Source organism: Macadamia integrifolia, unplaced genomic scaffold, assembly GCF_013358625.1.
Source record: "Macadamia integrifolia cultivar HAES 741 unplaced genomic scaffold, SCU_Mint_v3 scaffold1815, whole genome shotgun sequence".
In the NCBI taxonomy this organism is placed as follows: Eukaryota; Viridiplantae; Streptophyta; class Magnoliopsida; order Proteales; family Proteaceae; genus Macadamia; species Macadamia integrifolia.
Genome location: NW_024868366.1, coordinates 61,911 through 82,118, shown reverse-complemented (window position 1 = coordinate 82,118; position 20,208 = coordinate 61,911). Strand labels below are relative to the sequence as shown.

Below are 20,208 nucleotides of genomic sequence, written 5' to 3'. Positions count from 1 at the left end.
AGACGTAACCCCTCGATATAAAGGAGGTAACTTCTGCCCTAGCACTAGCAGGGACAGTTAAGTCTTTTTGTTGATTAAACAGTGAGAGTCAAGTCTGGTAACGCCGCGGTACTGTGGGCGTCAGGCCACGTCAGCCCCTCAGCGCCGCGGATTTGGAAAAGTCTAGTCTCTCTCTCTCTCTCCACTCTCCAGTCTCCACCACACAAAATGTCATCTGTCCCCTACCCACTCCTCATCTTATAAAAGGTAATGATTTTTTTTGGGGGGGTCAAAGAAAAAGGTTTTGATTTGAAAGGGTCTTTCTTTGGATGAAACTATACTGAGAACCAGAATAAAGTGATAAGTTGGTTCGATGGTGAACCGGCCAAGATTCTTCACGGAAATCAGACCATAATGCCCAGTTTGCTTTGACGTGAAGTAAAAATAAATTTGTCTGCAGGTCTCTGATGTTTGGAAAAAGTTGCTCTACCAGTCCAATAACTTTTACTTTGTGACAATGGTCAAAAATCAAAGCCAAAGACAAAAAAAAAAAATGTGTTAGAGAGAGAGAGAGAGAGTCCTACAAATACCAACTCCATCTTTGGTTAGATTTGGAATTTAATGTCTTCTTTTCTTTTTTTTGGGTATGAAATATTGTCAAGTGATGATAAAATTTGAGTAAAGCATTATTTTAGATGATTATATCAAGCTGAGGTTTTGGTCCAGTCGAGTGTCAAAATTATAAGGTATGTAGCAGGAACGCTAGTTTCATCTCCAGGGAAACTTAGGCATATCAATCCAGAAAACAAAACACTATAAAATAGTTAGCTACTCTCTGAAAGCCCTTGAATCAATAATGGCAGGTTGAAAAACCAGTATACTGCAACTTCAGCCAAGTGTGCTGCTAAGTCAGCAGGGGAAACCCAATGGCACCAAAGACTTATGATGTTGTTAAGGTGTACAATTGAGGATGGTAGCTCCAACTTCCAACATCAATCCAAGCATCTCATTTAGATATAACCAAAAACACTGCACATAAGGTCCTTCAGGAACCATTTCCAACCTAACAGTATCACTCTAGCAGTTTATAAATTTTTCAAATCAAATGATAGAATGAGGCAGATCCCATCGCCATGGTGTTTGAACATTGCGATCAATTTAAGACATCAGAAAAAAATGGCATCCAGATAAAACACCATGGATTGTGAGGCTCACAGAGTTGAAGACTTGAACCTGCAACATTTAATTTGATTGTAATGACTCAATTTCAAGCATGTAGCCAATTCCATGCAATATGCCTGCTCTGGAAAAGAGGGTTCAACATTATTCTTCTCCAATTAAGATGGTCAATAGATGCTATAACGCAATATTTCTGAAAGACCAGTTGCCTTATAGCACTCTCCCCCCACCACCCCACCCCCAAAAAAAAAAATTCTACTTAACAGCAATTACATGGAATCAATATTTTTAAAATCAATTATTCCCTTTGTTCATTTGGAGTCAATAGCTCCTTTCTCATTACCCTCAGCCCCTTCATTGTTTCCATATTTTTGGAATTACTAGAGTTTGGCATATAAATACAAATAACTTATACATGCTCAAATCGCCCAGCGCAAAGTCGTACAAGCTATGCTTGGGATAAAAAACTGACATCAGAGTTTCTTCTTTGGGTCATTCCCTACTGTCAGAATTCATCACCCTGAAACACCAACATATTTGCATCAATCTCCTTGCATTTTTACCTTTTTTTTTTTTTTTTGGGGGGGGGGGGTGGGGGGGGGGGGTACATCTCTAATGGAAGATTAAGCTGAATTTGCAAGCATAAATGTTGCTTAAATAAAACAGTACTTGGCCAGAAAGCAAATGGTAGAAATGGGGCATTAATTACAGATTTAATTAAGAGTATTTGCTTATATTTGATTTCAAATGAACAATAGGAAGTGAATGATTCACTTTACCAGGAACTCTCAGTAAGACAAAGGGCAACTGGAGGCACATATCACAGCTTCAAAATATGGTAAAATATATCTAAGACTAGCCATAATGACATATCTTCAAATAAACATGAGTTCTACTACACGCCACATCCTCACTCGCCCTTCTCTGATCAAGCTCCAAGCTTAAACCAAGGGTGCTTTAATGGGGCTGGAAGGAAGGGCTATCACTACAATCAGACTGGGTCAGCCTGATCCAATCTGTAGAGTGAAAATTGGAGAAGTTATCCCTACACTGTCACTGAAAAACCCCTAGTGCTCGATGCACATTAAATTCAAGCAAGAACTCTCAAAGTTGAATTTGATTCTTCAGGAGGCAGCAAAGCCCTGATATTGCAGTGGAAAACAAGATGATAATTACATAAGTTTGGCCTATTAATTGTTTTATGAGCTACTCAAGGTAAAATTGGCATCAGTAGAAAATTCTGCAAAAGTGTCTTGTCTTCCAAGACAAGCTGCATATTCTACTTGCCATAACTACCCCGCCCCCCCTCTTTTTTTGGGATTTAAAAGAAGATGAGAAATTATGAAGATATGTGGAGGACAGTAAGTTATATCGCCACCGAAGAATTCCCCCGAAGTCAACATATCCCCTATTCACATAACATAAAGCTACTGAAAAGAGAGAACATAAGAAGAAGCCAGAAGCCTATATATCTTCCTATATGGTCATGCTAAGGTGACTTTAACAGTTGAAACTGAATCCCAGTAACTTAGGACTGATCATATTTGCTTTGAACCACTTTAATCAGATCTCGATCCCTGCACCAATCAAGTAATCGATGCATGGACAGCAAACGGAAGTAACCAATTTAAAGCAGTTCACAAAATCGAGCCACGTCACCCTGGTTTTGTTGGTCTGTTACCAAGCACCCTCACACAACACATCAAAGGGGTTCTTAACCAAACAGAGAATTTTTAAGGTCTTACAACTACAATCTCATATCATGGCATAAGAACAATCAACCGAATATATTAAAAGAAGAATACTGCAATACTGCTCCAAATGCCAGCTTATTCACTACACTTTTTATCCCTTGCATTGTGAGGGCTTTCATTTCATTGTTATATATGACTGCTTGGGAGGAATTTGCATGGCTGTCAAAATGATTGGGCAAACAATATCAACTATGCATTTTTTTCTTTTTTCTTTAGAGAACAAATATTACCCACTAAATACTCAGATATCTTATGTTCCGAAGGTCAAACAGTCAAGCATATTCATCAAACCTGTCTGAAGAGAAAATTAGCATTTCATCTGCTTCATCCAAAGCTTGGGTTAATTATAAGGAACCATAATCATATTATCCATTTTCTATTTCATTACCGATATCTTATGCCATACTAATAACCAAGGTGTCAAGTATCAATATCAGGCAGCATATAGGAAAGCTGGTTTTAAGAGAGACATATCAGAGAAACACCAGTAGAAGCTAGATACGCATGGATATGCTTATGAAATATGATACATGCAAAAAAAAAGTGTTTTAAGCATTGTGCACCATAAATACGCCATAAATAATGATATCCAGCCAATGCTAGATTACCTCTGTTTTCACGACATTCTATGTGATTCAAATCTTCATTAGCAAGTGCAATGTCAAACCTACTAATAGGTGATAAGAAACAGTTAAGCAAGAAGATTTGAAAAATAAAAATCTATTTACCTATTAGGATCTTGGATTGACCCCTAAAGGTCAAATCCAAGCAAGCAAAATGTAAGTATATAGATAATACCAAGTATTAAGTAACATACAAATAATATATATACATTAATCATACTAATACTCTGCTAGTAACATATTAAGAAGATCTATTGTATGCAACTATTGATAATATTTACTTAGAAACAAACATAAATATACATTACAGACCATTTATAAATTACCAATCATTTAGGATGAGCCAAAAAACAAAAATCATTTAATCACTCCTCTTATGTCAGTAGTTAGTGTAGATGGGATCCACTTAAGTTTTAGTCAAAAAATTAGAGTCAAAAGAAGTTGATCTTTAAAGAACTATTTTTTTTTTTTTTGGGGGGGGGGGGGGGGGAGGGGTGGCTTGGCAGTCTGTGTATCAAGTGTGTCGGTCCATATCAGTGCCATATCTGTCCGTTTCGGTTGTGTACATCAATTTTTTTATGTATTGATTTTGTATCGTATCTGTATAGATGAGGGTTAATTTTGGTCATGGTTAATTTGGTCATTTCTGATGTTTTTTAATACACTTGTTGTATCTTATACCCTCCAGTATAAGGATATTACACTAGTATACCATGGTACCATACAGATTAGCTATAATCTATTTTGGGTGTATCAATGAAGAAGATCACCCTCCAAAACCAGTAATTAGAATTTTCTTCCCAAGTATCAGTCTGGTATAAGATTGACATGGTATCAAAGCCCTGATACACCACCCATCTACGTAAGCATCCCTGGCCATGAACATCTCTGTCTTCACTGCATCTTGCTGATCATCTCTGCTGCCCTACTCCATTGCCTCCGCTGCCCTGTTTCTTCAACTATGCATTATCATCCACCACCACCATGCCTCTTCTACACTTTCTTGGTCATTTTTTCCACCTGCAATCATCCTCTGCTGTCACTCGTTATCTCTGTTTCCCTCTTTGATTGCCCCTGTCGCCCTCTGCTGACCCCCTTCAGTTATGCGATTGCCCTTGTCCTAGACCACTACTGCCCCTCAATCTGTCTGGTAAGGTTTCCTTTTTCTGTTCTCCAATTCCATTGTGGATTTTTGAATTTGGCGCTTCTAATCATATGATTGGTTCCTTTTCTTCTATTGTTGTTCATAAACCATGCATTGATGGTCGACAATTATTAGTTTATTACTGCTAATGGTGATAAGTTAGATATCATTGGTAATAATAATCTGTCTGTGTACTCTCTCTCTTTTCTAGTTAACCTGTCTTTCTTGTTCTTACGCCTACTAATAGTCTTGTTTCCATTGGTCAACTGGTTGATGAAGGTTAAGTTAATAAATTTTCCTCTAATGAATGTGATTCAAGACCAGCACACTGGGAAGGATATGGCGAAGGGGCGTAAGCTTGGACGTTATTCATTGGAGTTGGATCCACAGAAGAGATCATCCTCTCTTTCTTCTTCCAGTTCAGTTGGTTCCTCTGTTAGGTGGAGGGACTCACAGGTATATGAAGATACGAAAGTCCCATCCTGACCAATATGGGATTCCAACACTCCCTCTCACTGTAGGCGGATCAGAACACACCCTACACATGGAAGGATTATGGAGGCATGATTAGAATTAGAAATGAGAGGATCAGGAGATAAATCATCACATGAGAGACATTATGATCAACAAAACCGGAGGCAATGAGACAGAAGTTGAGGAAGAAGAAATTACCTCAAGAGAAGGGGTGATTGTGACAAAATAGCAACCCGATTACAAACCAATAACAAAGAAATAATGAAAAACCGGATCAAATCAGACCAAAAACCAAAATATTTCTTAACAGTTTGGCTCTGGGTTAGCCCAATAATAGACCAAAACATAACTGAACCAACTGATTGACACCCTTAGATAGTGCATTCTAGAATGTGGTCACATTTTCTAAAATCTGGGAACAAGAATGCATAACAAATAATATTGTTTTGTCTCAGAATATGTTTTCGACCTAGAATGCAATCCAAAAATGCATAGAAATGCAACCTAAACATTTCCACTTTCCAATCTCCCATGTTACTCCTGGGATCTTTCAGTTCCCAACTTCCCATTATGAAATTTAAAAATCATTAAAAATCCAATTAACAAATGTTCAAAAGGTCATTGTAACAGAGACCGATTGGAAGAGTTGAATGAATCACTTGTGGCACATCCATTTTCCATTCTCCCATGTCACTCCTGAGCTTTTGCTGTTCCCATTATGATATTTATAAATTCCATTAATAAGCCAGGATCCTGTTGGTCTCCCCGAGCATTCCCTTGAACCCAATTACTAAATGCCCTCGGTTGGCCTTTACAATAACCAAGATTATCAGACTGCTGTGGTTTCACCTTACACCCAGAAAATTATGGCAATCCTTCTTACATTAAACACAGAAATTTCGCTTCTTGCAATGAGAAGCAGTATGACCAAACACCTTACACTCAGCATTGGAGACGAGAGAAATCAGGAGAGGTAAACTTAGCCCTTACTTATTGGCCAACGATACCACATCATCCTTTTTACCTTCAAGTGTAGCCTGTGTGATGATTCTGGCCTCTTCCTGAAGTAGCTCCCCAAGGATAGAATCCATAGTAGGAAGAGTACCGATATTAGTACGAACAACCTCATAATTTGGTCTAAATTTCATGAAAAATTGCATAACCTTCTTCTTGTCACACACCCTATACAAAGTAGCAACACAACAATCAAACAAATCAACTCCCAGTATAAGGCTGTTCATATTCAGTCCAGAAGGTCATAATACCTCTATGATACTCTTTGATTCTTTTCTCTCTTGACCATATGAAACAATCTCATATTAATCTAAACCTGTCAAACCAAATTCAACTATTGATAAACCAATTCAAGATACAACCACATTTCTCTGGCTGCCAAGAAACCTTCTAGGAATATTTCAATGTGTGACTCAATAGTGCTAAGAATCCAAGTAACAACCTTAGCATTATTGATTTTCCATTGTGCCACTACATTAGATTTGGAAGGATCAGAAGTAAATGGTGGAGGCTGAGATCCATCACCGTCCCCGATGTTCTTTTCCTTTTACAAGGAACTGAAAAAGGAACCGTCAAACATCATAGTTGGTCCCATCAAATTTAACAGATAACATCTCATATTTCTCCATTGCAAGAAAATAACTCAATAAGAAAATAATTTATCAAATTAAAGAGAACAATACTAGATAAAAATCAGAAATCAGAAATCAGAAATCTCCAATCGAAAAGAAAACCTGAACTAGATCTAAAACCTAGATTACAATTCAAATCCAATAATAAAAGAGATCTCCAATCAGAATCAAATCTGAACCAAGTATAGATTTGAGATCACAACTCAGAGGTAAAGACAAGGTCAATCAATTGGAACTAAAACCCTTGTTGGTAAAACAAAAAATAAGAAAGGTTTGGAGGGTGATCACCTTGATCGAATCACCCAATTGAGCCTTTATTATACGCAAGATGTCCCATTTATAAGTTATAAGAAAAAAAAAATTAGATGGGTATACAATACAGCAGCAAGTATATACAAAATATACAATGGAAAAGACTAAATAACCCCTATTCTTTACACTGTATTACAAAAACTTTTTCCTTATCATGTTTGTTTGTTCTTCTCTTGACTATTCTTTACTTCAGGTATTTGGTTGTTTGTGTGTTGTTCACGTACTTCAACATGAACAGACCAAACTCTCCTCAGGCTGCCATGTGAGTGTTTGTGGACTATAGTTCAGAACGTTAGGGTTTTGTTATGATCCATCTCTTTGCCTTTAGTGCATTTCTAATCATGTTATTTTCATGGAGCATATTTTCTATTACATTCATTTCTTTTCTTCCTCTCTATGATCTTACTTCCTCTTCCTCTGCTCCTCTTCTTGTGTATCACTGACGGTGACATTAGGTGACTGCAACTGCAATATCCCTACCTTGCCTCTGGTGTCTGGTCTGTTCCTACATCATCATCAGATTCTTCTGCTGAGGTAATTTCTTCCTTCTCTTCTTCTCTTCCTCTCTTCCTTTATCTTCAGTTGTTACTTTTGTTGATCCAAATATTTCATTCATTGTTCCTTCTTTGTCTCCTATGGTTTTTCTTCTAATAATGTTTGCATCATTCCACAAGGGTTTCTAAGCCTCCTCATTGGTATGGATTTTTAGCTACCATTCCTACAGAGTTACTTACTTCTCTTGATCCCTTTACATCATTTTCGTTATTTGCTCCCTTGAATCCTGTTACTTCTCTATTTCTCTCTCAAGATCCTGTTTGTATTCCTAAATCTTAACAAGTATACCATATTCCCTGTTGGCAAGAGGCTAAGGATTCCAAACTTCAGGCTTTACTGGAAAATGATACTTCAGATCTTGTGCCTGCTCCTCTGAATACTCTGATCATCCAAGTGCCATTGGATATATTCTGTAAAGCTCAAGTTTGATGGTTCTATGATCGGTATAAAGCTCGCTTGATAGTCAGGGAGATAAACAGGAATATGGCATTGACCACTACAAGACTTTTAATCCTATTGTTGAGAGACGACTGTCTTACTCAGAATTACCATATAACTATTCACTATTCTTTCATCTTCTCCTAAAAGCATGGCATTTCTTCTGAAACATGTGGATGATATTCTTATCATTGGAGATGATACTAAAGTTATTACTACAATGAAATATATCATGAGTTCTCCTTCAAAATGAAGGATTTGACTCCTCTCACATATTTCCTAGGACAGGAGGTTCACTACTCTAATCGTGGTTATTTTGCTAACCAACACAAATATGTCCAGGATCTGACTAAACTGGCAAAATTGAATGATATAAGAAGGTGGAAACTCCTATGGAATTTAATGTTAAATATTCTAAGCAAGCTGTAGAATCTTTTTTCTGATTCTACTACATATTGAAAGCTGGCGAGTAGCCTTATTTATCTTATTAAGACCTGTTCTGATAATGCTATATTGTCCACATTGTGAGCCAGTTTGTCTCACCCCTTGTCAGTTGCACCTCTTTGCTGTTCATCACATTATTCACCTTGCAAGGTACACCAACCGAAGTTCTATTCTTCTCATTTTCCTCCTCACTTCAGCTGTGTGCCAATGTTCAAGTCAATTGTGCTGGTTGTTTGGAAACTCAGTGCCCTACATCAGGCTAGTGTGTTTTTTTCTTGGTAACTCCCTAATTTCTTGAAAATCTAAGAACTAACATACATTGTCTGAGTCTTCTGCTGAGGTAGAATATTGCTCATGTCATCGGTTTGCAGTGAAATTGTTTTGTTTCATGGGTTATTTCGTGACTTACCTATTTCCTTTCGAAAACTACATCTATCAATGCTGATAATACTAGGGCCATTTACATTGCTTCCAATCATGTATTTCATGAGAGTACGGAGCATATTACCGTTGGTCGTCACTTTATCCGTCAGAAATATCTTAGTGACCTCTATTCTCTGACTTACATAACTTTTTCCCATCAGATTGTTAACATTTTACCAAAGCTACATCCTCTGCTCGCCACCAATATCTTGTAACCAAACTTATATTGTCCACCCAACATCAGTTCAAGGTGAGTGTAAAGATGAGGGTTAATTTGGTCCATAGTTGTTACGGCGTCTAAGTGGCCCAAGGCATCGGATGGGGCCTAGACTCAAGGCAACACCAATAAGCGCCCACCTAGGAGACTAAGGCATCCAAGGTGCCTAGATGCCTAGGCGACGCCTCAACAACTATGATTAGGGTTAATCTGTTAAGTTCTCATGTATTTCTGTATATACCTGTTGTATCTTATACACTCCAATATTAGGGTAATTTTCTACACAAAAAAATTTATATATAAAGGTAACTTTTACTTGTATACTGTACATTACCTAGAAATATAATCTACTTTGGGTCTATTGATGAAGATCACCCACCACAACTAGTATTCTGTATTTTGCATGTTTGCTTCCTATGTATTAATCTGGTATTAGATTAAAAGTACCAACATGACCAATCTCAGTATGTATCAGCCATGTCAGGTTGTATCATATCGATACTTCATACCATGCTAATAGCTATTTACTTATAATCCTTCACCTGCTAATCGTATGCTTTTCCATGTAGAAGTTTATCCATCAAGTCTGTTTGATATAAATTTTCTCACGATTTCTAGACGTTCATATGCTACAGCATAAGTTCCATGGGACAGATCAGAGTAATCATTTTCACTATCTTCAAGATATTATACTTTGCAAGTTATCCTAATGGTAAATCCCACAAAAACTATGAACCAATGATTCACCCATAGGTTTTCAGGTCTATACCCTTATATTATCGCTGGATGATCTGCATTCATAACATAAATGATTCATGAAGCCCTAAGACTTACAATTCCCATGGTTCTGTTGTTCATGCATGTTGTAGCACTATGTGCAACAAACGTAACAGGCAAGTACTCACTGCACACTGATTCTTAAAAGTAAACACAACTCTATCTAAACAAACTAAATCTCTTCTGCCAACAAAGCTTCATTCCTGGATACAATCCCTGCTCAAAGCAGCTCAATTTAACCCAACCAACTTGGGTACAATAGTTTCCAGGCATAATATGGATAACATGATGAGTACTGATTGAGTAACAAGAAGACAAATATGGGATTCACTGTTTCTAAGCTTTCTCCCAGGCCCAAACATCAAATTCCAAACTACCAAACTTCATACACTGTAAAATGCGCGACTTTAAGAAAACATCAATTCTTTGCATCATACAGGTGTTTACAACAAGGAGTGTACGATATAAAAGGAATTCAAAAATAGCATCGCTTCAGAAAACTTAAAATTCACAAGTAAAAACGGGAGGCTAAGGGTCCAATATCCAACAAAAATAATAGAATGGTTTGTAGGACACCAGAATCTTCAAAATTATGAATGCTATAATTGCAGGGACTCCAACTGGACCACCGCTATACCAATATTTCCCCACCAGGGGGTGGGTTGTTGAGCAACAACAATAGCCTTAGAACAGAACAAAAGCAACTCTTTGAAAACATATCTTAATGAATAACGAATTGACTTAACTTACAGAAGTGTACTGCCATGCATGTGGAATTCATTATCATCATTAAACAAATGAAGAAAACAAGAATGCATAGAAATATTTTGTAGACTTCTCAGGATGGTCCATTCGCCTTGCATGAAATGCAGAAACAACAGTAGAATCATTAATTAGCTAATTGCTGTTTACTATCTGTTTGGAGTTTGGGGGCAAGTTATGAAATCTTCTGAAAGTGTTAAGGTAATAACCTAAAAAAATATTCTAAAGAGGGAGAAACCTACAAAAACAAAGAAGTAACTAAAAGTGATCAAACATGTTGATCCTCCTTTGAAAACCCAGAAATAAAATATATCAATTTTACAATTCTTCTAGTTTTCAAAAGGATAAATTGGTTTCAGAATTTTCAGAGAATTGCCATCAACACCAAGATCTGTTATGCCTAACGAAACAAATATTGGCACGAAAAAAAAAAACTAATTCTCGCAAAGGAAACATAAGTTAACCTTAAAACAATCTCAAATTTTCAACTACCTATATGACTAGTTATTAGATTGCCAGAATGGATAACAATTCAACCCACTATTATCTCTATTGATTTGTTCCCATTTCTTCAAGTATTTTAGCCCATCAAAGCCTCCAGAATGGATGCCAGTGGACTACAGGGGAATGTGCGCATAGGTAGGCCCTTAGCTAATCAATGACAATGATCCTCATTCAGAACATAAGGTCCATAAGAATTTCATTTTCAGTAAAACGATAGAAATCAAGAAAACGAAGGTACTGAAAGGTCAAACTAGATAGCAAGACCTCAATAACACCCAATCATGTCCAAAGACAAGTCACATTATCGTGCTCCAGAAAATTTGTTTACCTTTTTTTATGAGAATTAAAGGACACAGGAAGCTTGTTTATCCTTCATATCCATCAAAATCCTTCTAACTAAAAATTTCACATAACATTTATCTCCATTTGGGAAGGACCTTTGGACATGGAAAAATTGCTTAATCAAGTGATTCAATCTGTTTCAGATGATCAAGTTAGGCGCACCTGTTTCAGATCTCTAATCCTATTTCCAGCTCATTAGTTTCTCTCGACTCCTTTTGAGGGATAAACTATAGAAACGCAACCCTAAAACGATGCAGAAGATAATGGAAAAACAAAACAAACAATGCACAAGGATTTTACGAGGTTCGGCAAGGTTGCCTACGTCCCCGGTGAGATGAGATCCTGCTTCACTATCAATGGAGAATAGGGTTACAACACTCGTCCTCACACCTCTCAGTATTGCTTGCATTACAGAGAAAGAAACCCTCGCTACAAATATATAGCGAAAAAAAACCCTAATCCGGAAAGTACACAATTGCCCTCAAATAAAAAATTCAAGCAAGGGGCTGCGCCCCCTACACCCCCTGCTATGCAAGGGGGCTTCCTGCCCCCCTTGCAACCTCCACAGCCCGCTAACCGGCTAGCGGGACTGCCGTCCTGCCTGTCTAGGTGCTGCACCAGTACTCCCTGGATTAAACTGCGACGGAATACAAGACATCATACACCAACAATCTCCACCTTGGCTTGAATTCTGTCGAGCCTCCTGTAAAGATAACTTGTAGACGTCTTCATCATTGTACCTCATTAGAAGTACAAACCCGCACCTATTTGGTGCGTCCCTCATCTTCAACAATGAGTACTATTAATCAAGTCCAAACAGGACTCGAACTTCTCTATAGTAATTGGCTTTGTTAACATATCTACAGAATTGAGATCTGTATGAATTTTTCTCAAGTGAATACTACCTTCTGACACAAGCTCCCTGATCTTGTGAAATCTCACATCAATATGCTTTGTCCTTGCATGAAACACCTGATTCTTTGCAAGATGTATGGCACTCTGACTGTCACAATGTAACACTGTACCTCCTTGCTCCAACCCCAACTCACGAACCAGTCCAGCCAACCAGACTCCTTCCTTGGCAGCCTCAACTGTTGCCATGTACTCTGCCTCTGTAGTGGACAATGCAATTGTAGACTGAAGCATCGTCCTCCATGATATAGGTCCACCAGCCAATGTAAACACATACCCTGTAGTAGACCTCATCTTGTCTAAATCACCAGCATAGTCAGAATCAACATAACCTGCCAATTTTGTAGAACTTCCGTTGCCACTGAACATAACACCTATATCTTTAGTCTTGCTCAAATATCTGAAGATCCACTTAATTGCATACCAATGCTCCTTCCCTGGATTACTCATGTATTTGCTAACAACACTGACTGCATGAGACAAATCCGGTCTGCTACAAACCATAGCATACATGAGACTCCCAACTGCGCTAGCATAAGGGACTTGAGACATCTGCTCCACCTCCTCATGTGTTGTAGGGCATTCCCTTTCAGATAACTTGAAGTGGCCAGCTAACGGAGTGCTAACCGGCTTAGCCTTTTCTATATTGAAACGCTCTAGCACCTTTTCAATATACCTCTTCTGAGTTACCCAAAGTTTACCTGTATTTCTATCTCTAAGGATTTCCATGCCAAGGATCTTCTTACCGGCACCAAGATCCTTCATCTCAAATTCAGCACTCAACAAAGACTTCAAAGAAACTATATCATGTTTGTTCTTTGCAGCAATGAGCATGTCATCAACATAAAGCATCAACAAAATAATGGAATTATCACTTGATACTTTATAATAAACATAACTATCATACTCACTTCTTGTGTAGCCAATCTTCATCATGTGGGAATCAAAGCGCTTGTACCACTGCCTAGGAGATTGCTTAAGGTCATAAAGCGACCTCTTCAGCAGACAAACATGGTCTTCCTTTCCCCGCACCTTGAAACCTTCAGGCTGCTCCATGTAAATCTGTTCTTCCAAGTCACCATGAAGAAATGCAGTTTTCACATCAAGTTGTTCAAGCTCTAAATCATACATGGCCACCAAAGCAAGTAATACCCTGATCGAAGTGTGTTTCACCACCGGAGAGAATATTTCATTGTAGTCTATCCCCTCCTATGCATAGCCCTTGGCTACAAGTCTAGCCTTATATTTTTCACGCTCCTTCTCAGATGCTGCCTCTTTCTTACAAAAGACCCATTTACACCCAATAATTTTTCTTTCCTTAGGTTTTTCCACAATCTCCCAAGTGTTGTTCTTCTGTAGAGATTCCATTTCCTCCATCATAGCTGCCATCCATTTATCATGCTGTGCATCACTCAAAGCATCATGGTAGGAAGATGGATCACCTGTACCTACAGTGAGGGCATAGGCAACCATGTCCTCAAACCCGTATCTCATAGGTGCTTTGTGAGTACGCTTCCCTTTACCCTTTGCTACAGTATAGGGAACTTCTACTGCTTCCTGTTGTCCTGGTAAGTCACTTGATGACTCATTCTCTCTTGTTGTTTCTAACTCACCTAACTCCACCTGCACAGTAGAACCTTCTTTATTTTCATCAACTGCTTGTGAATTCTAATTTGACTTCACTATATGAGACTCATCAAACACAACGTCTCTGCTAACCACAACTTTCTGTGAACTTGGATCCCACAACTTGAATCCCTTTACACCTTTCTTAAAACCAAGAACGATACACTGCTTAGACTTTGAGTCTAACTTGGAACGCTACTCACTCTCAACATGCGCATAGGCTGGACAACCAAATATAGAATAATCTACTGGTTTTTCTGTCCATACCGCTTCAGGAATTTTCCAATCAATCGCCTTTGATGGAGACCTATTGATGAGGAAACATGCCATGTTCACTGCTTCTGCCCAAAATCTGTTGCTCAACCCTACATTCAGCCTCATACTTCTAACTCTTTCTAGAAGTGTTTTGTTCATCCTTTCGGCTACACCATTTTGCCATGGTGTATTTGGAACCGTGAAGTGACGTGTAATTCCTTCAGCTTTGCACAATTCTAGAAACGGCTTATATGTGTACTCTCCTCCATTATCTGTTCTCAAGTATTTAATTTTCTTTCCTGTCTTCCTTTCTATCTCAGCCTTCCATTCCTTAAATTTAGTGAATACCTCACTTTTATGCTTCATGAAGTAGATCCAGACTTTCCTTGAGTAATCATCAACAAAGTTCACGAAGTATTCTGCCCCACCTTTAGATTTTGTTGTTGAAGGACCCCATACATCGTTGTGTACATAATCAAGCACCCCTTTACTCTAATGTTTTGCAGTTTTGAAACTAACCTTGCACTGTTTTCTAAACACACAATACTTGCAGAAGTTCAGTTTACAAGTTTACTCCCTTCAACATTTTCCTTTTATGAAGCTCCATCAATCCTCTTTCTCCCATATGCCCTAACCGCATATGCCACAGATAGGTATCATCTGTATCAAATACTGCATCTGTAGTCACAGATGCTCCACCTATAACTGTGTTCCCTATGAGTCTGTATAGGTTTCCTGCTAGCTGTCCCTTCATGACAACCATTACACCCTTAATAACTTTGAGAACTCCACCTTCTGCTATGTACTTGCAGCCATTTGAGTCAAGTGCCCCCAAAGATATTAAGTTTTTTCTTAATTCTGGTACATGTCACACATCTGCTAAGGTTCTTACTATCCCATCAAACATCTTGATTTTGATAGTGCCTATCCCAATGGTCTTGCATACGGCATCATTCCCCATTAGGACAGACCCACCATTATATGGTTGATATGTATCAAACCAATCCTTATGTGGACACATGTGATATGAACATCCAGAATCTAAAATCCAAGAATCAGAAGGTTGATTCTTACCTGATGATATAGAGAGTACATCTCCATCATCTCCATCTGAACTGTCAGCCACGCTAGCTTCCTCAGATGCCTTATCTACACCTTTCTTCTTTAAGTCCGCCTTCCTCTTCAAGCACTCTCTCTTCAGATGACCTTCCTTCTTGCAATAGTAACAAGAGACCTTTGTCTTTGCCCCTTTTGATTTCGATCGACTCTTCCCAGATCCCTTCTGATTTGATCTCCCTCTTTCCTGCTCCTTGTCACCTCCGAAAAAACCTTCTCCTTGAGATTTTGTACTACTGGCTTTCTTCCTTGTATCATTGGACATGAGGGCAGCTGCGACTTCATCCATCTCAAGGGTCTCCTTCCCGTACAAGAGAGTCGTTACTAGGTGATCATATGATTCTGGGAGCGACGACAGCAACAGTAACGCCTTGTCTTCATCCTCGATCTTAACCTCCAGGTTTGCAAGTTTACTTACGATCTGATTGAACATGTTAAGATGCTCTAATAGATCCGTACCTTCCTCCATCTGTAGAGAGTATAATTGCTTCTTCACGAACAACTTGTTCGTTAAGGACTTCGTCATGTAGATGCTTTCAAGTTTCGCCCATAACTGCGGTGCAGAATCGATACCCACAACATATTGTAGGGCATCATCAGAAAGATTTAATCGAATAGCATTTACCGCCTTTTCCTCCATCTCTTCCCAATCTTCGTCAGTAATTTTTTCAGGTTTCTTCGACTTCCCCAACAACGTTTTCGCCAAACCTTGCTGTATCAGAAGATCCTTCATCCTTTGACGCCAGAGGGTGAAATTGTTCTTCCCATTAAACCTCTCGATGTCATACTTGACATTCGATCCCTTCCCTGCCATCGTGATAGTAAACCCTAGAAAACGGAAACCTAGAGCTCTGATACCAATTTGTAGAAACGCAGCCCTAAAACGATGCAGAAGATAATGAAAAACAAACAAACAATGCACACGGATTTTACGAGGTTTGGCAATGTTGCCTACGTCCCCGGTGAGATGAGATCCTGCTTCACTATCAATGGAGAATAGGGTTACAGCGCTCGTCCTCACACCTCTCAGTATTGCTTGCATTACAGAGAAAGAAACCCTCGCTACAAATATATAGCGAAAAAAACCCTAATCCAGAAAGTACACAATTGCCCTCAAATAAAAAATTCGAGCCGGGGGCCTCCTGCCCCCCTTGCAACCTCTATGGCCCGCTAACCGGCTAGCGGGACTGCCATCCTGCCTGTCTAGGTGCTACACCAGTACTCCCTGGATTAAACTGCGATGGAATACAAGACATCATACACCAACATAAACAACTATAAACACTTGAGACCACACAATTTAAGGTTTTCTTTCACATTCAGATCTTCAGCAGCTTAATGTGTGATGTTTCATTAAATTCTATCAGGTGATAGTGACAAACAAATTATGTGGATCCATCTTCCTTCATCAGCTTTTTCTTTCTGGTGTACTCACATTGGGTATTAGGGCAAGATCCATAAAGACTATTTCCAAGAGAAGAAATTAGGAAAGACGATTTGTCGGCTTTCCGATATTTAAATGAAATCCAGTTCTATTTATGGATTCTTGGATAATTAATTGATCATCCAAATTTTATATTTGTATAAAGATCTCTTCCAAAACCTTATTGATACTCAACTTTATTGTCATCCAAGTACAAGTAAGAAAGGAACATAAAAAGATGTTAGGTACCACAAACCACGATTTTTATGAGAAAACAAAACACCAAATTAGCAAAGCAATGGCATGAATCCCACAAGTAGAGTCAAAAGTTGTGAAAAGAACCAAAGTAAAGAAAGCAATTTCAGCATAATATCCTTTAAAAGCGTACCGTGTTGTTAAAAGAAAACCTACAATGTACCAAAGTTGCTAGGAAATTGATCAAGAACCATAAATAGCACAAAAATACATAACTTACCACTCCCTCCATCAGTATCTGTGGGAACGGTTGGTTCAGCTCTCAAGGATGAATTTCCACCATCATTCTTTTGAGTACGTGGTCTCCTAGCTAAAAGCTTTGCAATCTGCAATTGAGTGTTAGCTATTATTTCTGTCCTCTTAAGCTCCATCTCACTCCTCCTGATCTCTGCCTCAGCCCTCAGGCGCTCTGAATTCTTATACATTTCCATCCGTGCTTGTTCAATCTTCAAGAGCGAATGTGCAAGCAACCTTATACTCTCTGCCACATCACTGCTTGAATTCTTCCTTCGCTTAAATGAGTTAACCTTACCAGACCCTTCTCCAATGTTGGCAATCTTGCTCCTTGGGGTACTGACATCACTATCTGTTCCTCTACTGGATTTCCTGTTATTGGGAAGTGCATTAGACTCATCATCTTGATTGCTGTCTTGCATATGTGCATCAGCTTCTACATCAACAATCTCACAATTTAAATTCTTCCCAAGGTTCTGCGGATGGGCAGGTCCATTGTCATTAACCCATTGCAGGACATGCTGTGTATCTTCAATTTCAATCTTTGACGAAGGATGCAGACCAGACTCAGGCACACCATTGACACAACCATCAACCTTGGATTGAGAACAGTAAGTTCCTTTCAATAATCCATCCATCCTAGCATAGAATTGCCAGGAAGAGGTAGAAACAGAGTTGTTAGCAGCTGATTCTGCCCGATAGCGTTTTTTCATGGATTCTATCTTGTTCTTACATTGATTAGGAGACTTTGCGGATTTTTTCGCACTACATCGTACTGAAACCTGCTGGGCTATCTCCTCCCAATCGCTTCCCTTCAACTTAGCACGATTCCTAAGCATCCATTTCGCTTCATAAACATCAAGCAAGCTCATCACCCCTCCTTCACTCCATTCATCCCTTTTAATCCTATCTGGGGGTTTTGCTGCCGCAATTTCTCCTGCACCCACTTGGATTTGTGCCGATTGAAGACACTCAACAGGCTTACACTCATCCTCCTCAGGGACTCTAATCTGCGAATCCTCAGTAGTGGGATGATTCCCCTTTTGCAGAGGCTCCATCCAATCCACAATTTCAAGCAAAACCCACCTCCAAAATCCCCAAAACATGAGTTAGTCCATAAAAAGCCATCATTTCCTTCAACAAACCCAGACTGGAGAATCAAATTCTCTGAGCTTTTGGAAGTTTTGCAGCGACATATATCATCTGAGATAGTTCTCTATTTGCAGACCCTCCATCAAAACCTCAATTCCAAGCAAAATCCACCACCCAAATCCTTCAAACACCAGTCAGCCCACAAAACCCATTTCTTCCTCAACAAATCCAGACCCCAAAATCTAAGTTGAATGAGCTTATGGAAGTTTAGCAGCAAAATAACGCTGGGTTTAACATTAACTCGAAGTCGGAGCTTGCTAGAAGCCCTCCTCTTAGAGTGAAGAAATGGGTAGAAGCAGAATTCAATCGAATGCCAATACAAAGAAAGAAATGCCCACGAACAGATGAACTTACAAGTAAGCAAAGAGTTTCAGTCCAAATCAACAGAGAAGAATCTCATGAATGGACTCATGCCCGGTTGAGCTGTTGAGATGCTCTTCTTTTCTTTCCTCCCTCCCTAGGCAAGAAGATGCTGAAGTAGTGAAGTAACAGAATAAAGAGGAGAGAGAGAGAGAGAGAGAGAGAAAAGAGGGTCGCGGAAAAGGAGGGATAAGTTGAGAGCATCAACAACCGACGAATCAGACACTAAGGTGCGAGTTGTTGGTGATCGTTATATTTGGGGCCACGTGGTGGGATCTGCGGCGTCAAATGACAGAAAGGGAGCATCTGTAGAGAAAAGCAAGTGTTTGGTTGGGTGAAAGCTTGCGTCAGATGCTGAGGACAAGACGAAGGGGACACTGTTCATGGGATTCTCTTACGTAACATCACACAATCGGTTGATGAAAGAGAACCGACGAACGATGCTGTGCGTGTAGCTTGTGCTTTGTAAACCTGAAAACGATCGATGCATATGTGCTCTATTGATAATCCAATGGTTTTGCCAATTAAACATGGGAAAATTACTTGACTACCCACCTATGGGTTTCTTTTTCAAAATTAGCTAATCTATGTTTCAGATAACAAAAAATGTATTGTTTTAAGTTTGAATTTACAAAATTACCCAAACACATTGTTCATCCTTTAACTGCAGAATTTTTTTGACAGTTTTACCCCTCATCTCCCTTCACCCACCTGCTCCTGTCCCCTTCTTCTTCTTTCTACCTTAAAAGAAGAAATCAAACTGAAAGAATAAGTACATACTAGAGCTAGTAACCGACACAATTAAAGGGGAGAGAGAACCAGTGCCCCTCAAAAACCTTTCTTGCCGTGTTATCGGAAAAACAGATGTACTCGTGAAACATTCCTATGGAGAAGAATAAAGGAATGAAGGAGAAAAGACTAGAAGGATCTCATCAAACAAAAATCCAGAAGGGAGAGTTGAGGTTGAGTAGCGCTCTCTCATGAGTATATAAAAAACTTCTTTCTGTAGAAAAAAAAAATGAAAGGACTTGGTGCTGCTTAGCTCCTGTTTCTGTTCTGTTGCTTAAATATAAAACCCATCAGTCCCAACTCCATAGACCATAGTGATCGATATGGGTGGTTGCATTCGGTTACCACCGTTCGACGACGGCAGGTATTTTGGGATTCTGCAATTCCAACGACAGAAGATCTCAAGCTTAACTTCCATGTCGGAGTAGAGGTGTTCGATCGTCCCATCTTCCCAACTAAAATTGCCCAATCAAACCCTCGATGTTTTGATATTGCCTCGGTGTTTCTTGTGGC

At 39.1% G+C, this 20,208-nt stretch overlaps 1 protein-coding gene across 3 annotated transcripts; it reads right to left on the bottom strand.

Moving 5' to 3' along the window:
• Positions 1-1,198: 1,198 nt before the first annotated feature.
• Positions 1,199-19,100, bottom strand: LOC122064914 (trihelix transcription factor ASIL1-like). 3 transcript variants are annotated; one of them, XM_042628699.1, is made up of 3 exons: positions 17,381-19,100; positions 10,716-10,821; positions 1,199-1,678 (listed from the first exon to the last, which is right to left on the bottom strand). In XM_042628699.1, the coding sequence occupies exons 1-3, from the start codon at positions 18,498-18,500 to the stop codon at positions 1,651-1,653; spliced, it is 1,254 nt and encodes a 417-aa protein (XP_042484633.1). In that variant the 5' UTR covers positions 18,501-19,100; the 3' UTR covers positions 1,199-1,650. The 3 variants fall into 3 exon arrangements, with proteins under 3 accessions (XP_042484633.1, XP_042484634.1, XP_042484635.1); XM_042628700.1 differs by lacking the exon at positions 10,716-10,821 and adding an exon at positions 6,610-6,724 and having other exon boundaries at positions 17,381-19,099; XM_042628701.1 differs by lacking the exon at positions 10,716-10,821 and having other exon boundaries at positions 17,381-19,094.
• Between the last annotated feature and the right edge of the window lie 1,108 nt (positions 19,101-20,208).

Coding starts and splice junctions, on each gene's coding strand:
- LOC122064914 (XM_042628699.1), bottom strand. CDS start 18,500: ATGTTTTGGGGATTTTGGAGGTGGGTTTTGCTTGAAATTGTGGATTGG. Junction 10,822..17,380: donor AGATACTGATGGAGGGAGTG/GTAAGTTATGTA, acceptor ATTTCATGCAAG/GCGAATGGACCATCCTGAGA. Junction 1,679..10,715: donor ATGCATGGCAGTACACTTCT/GTAAGTTAAGTC, acceptor TTGGTGTTTCAG/GGTGATGAATTCTGACAGTA.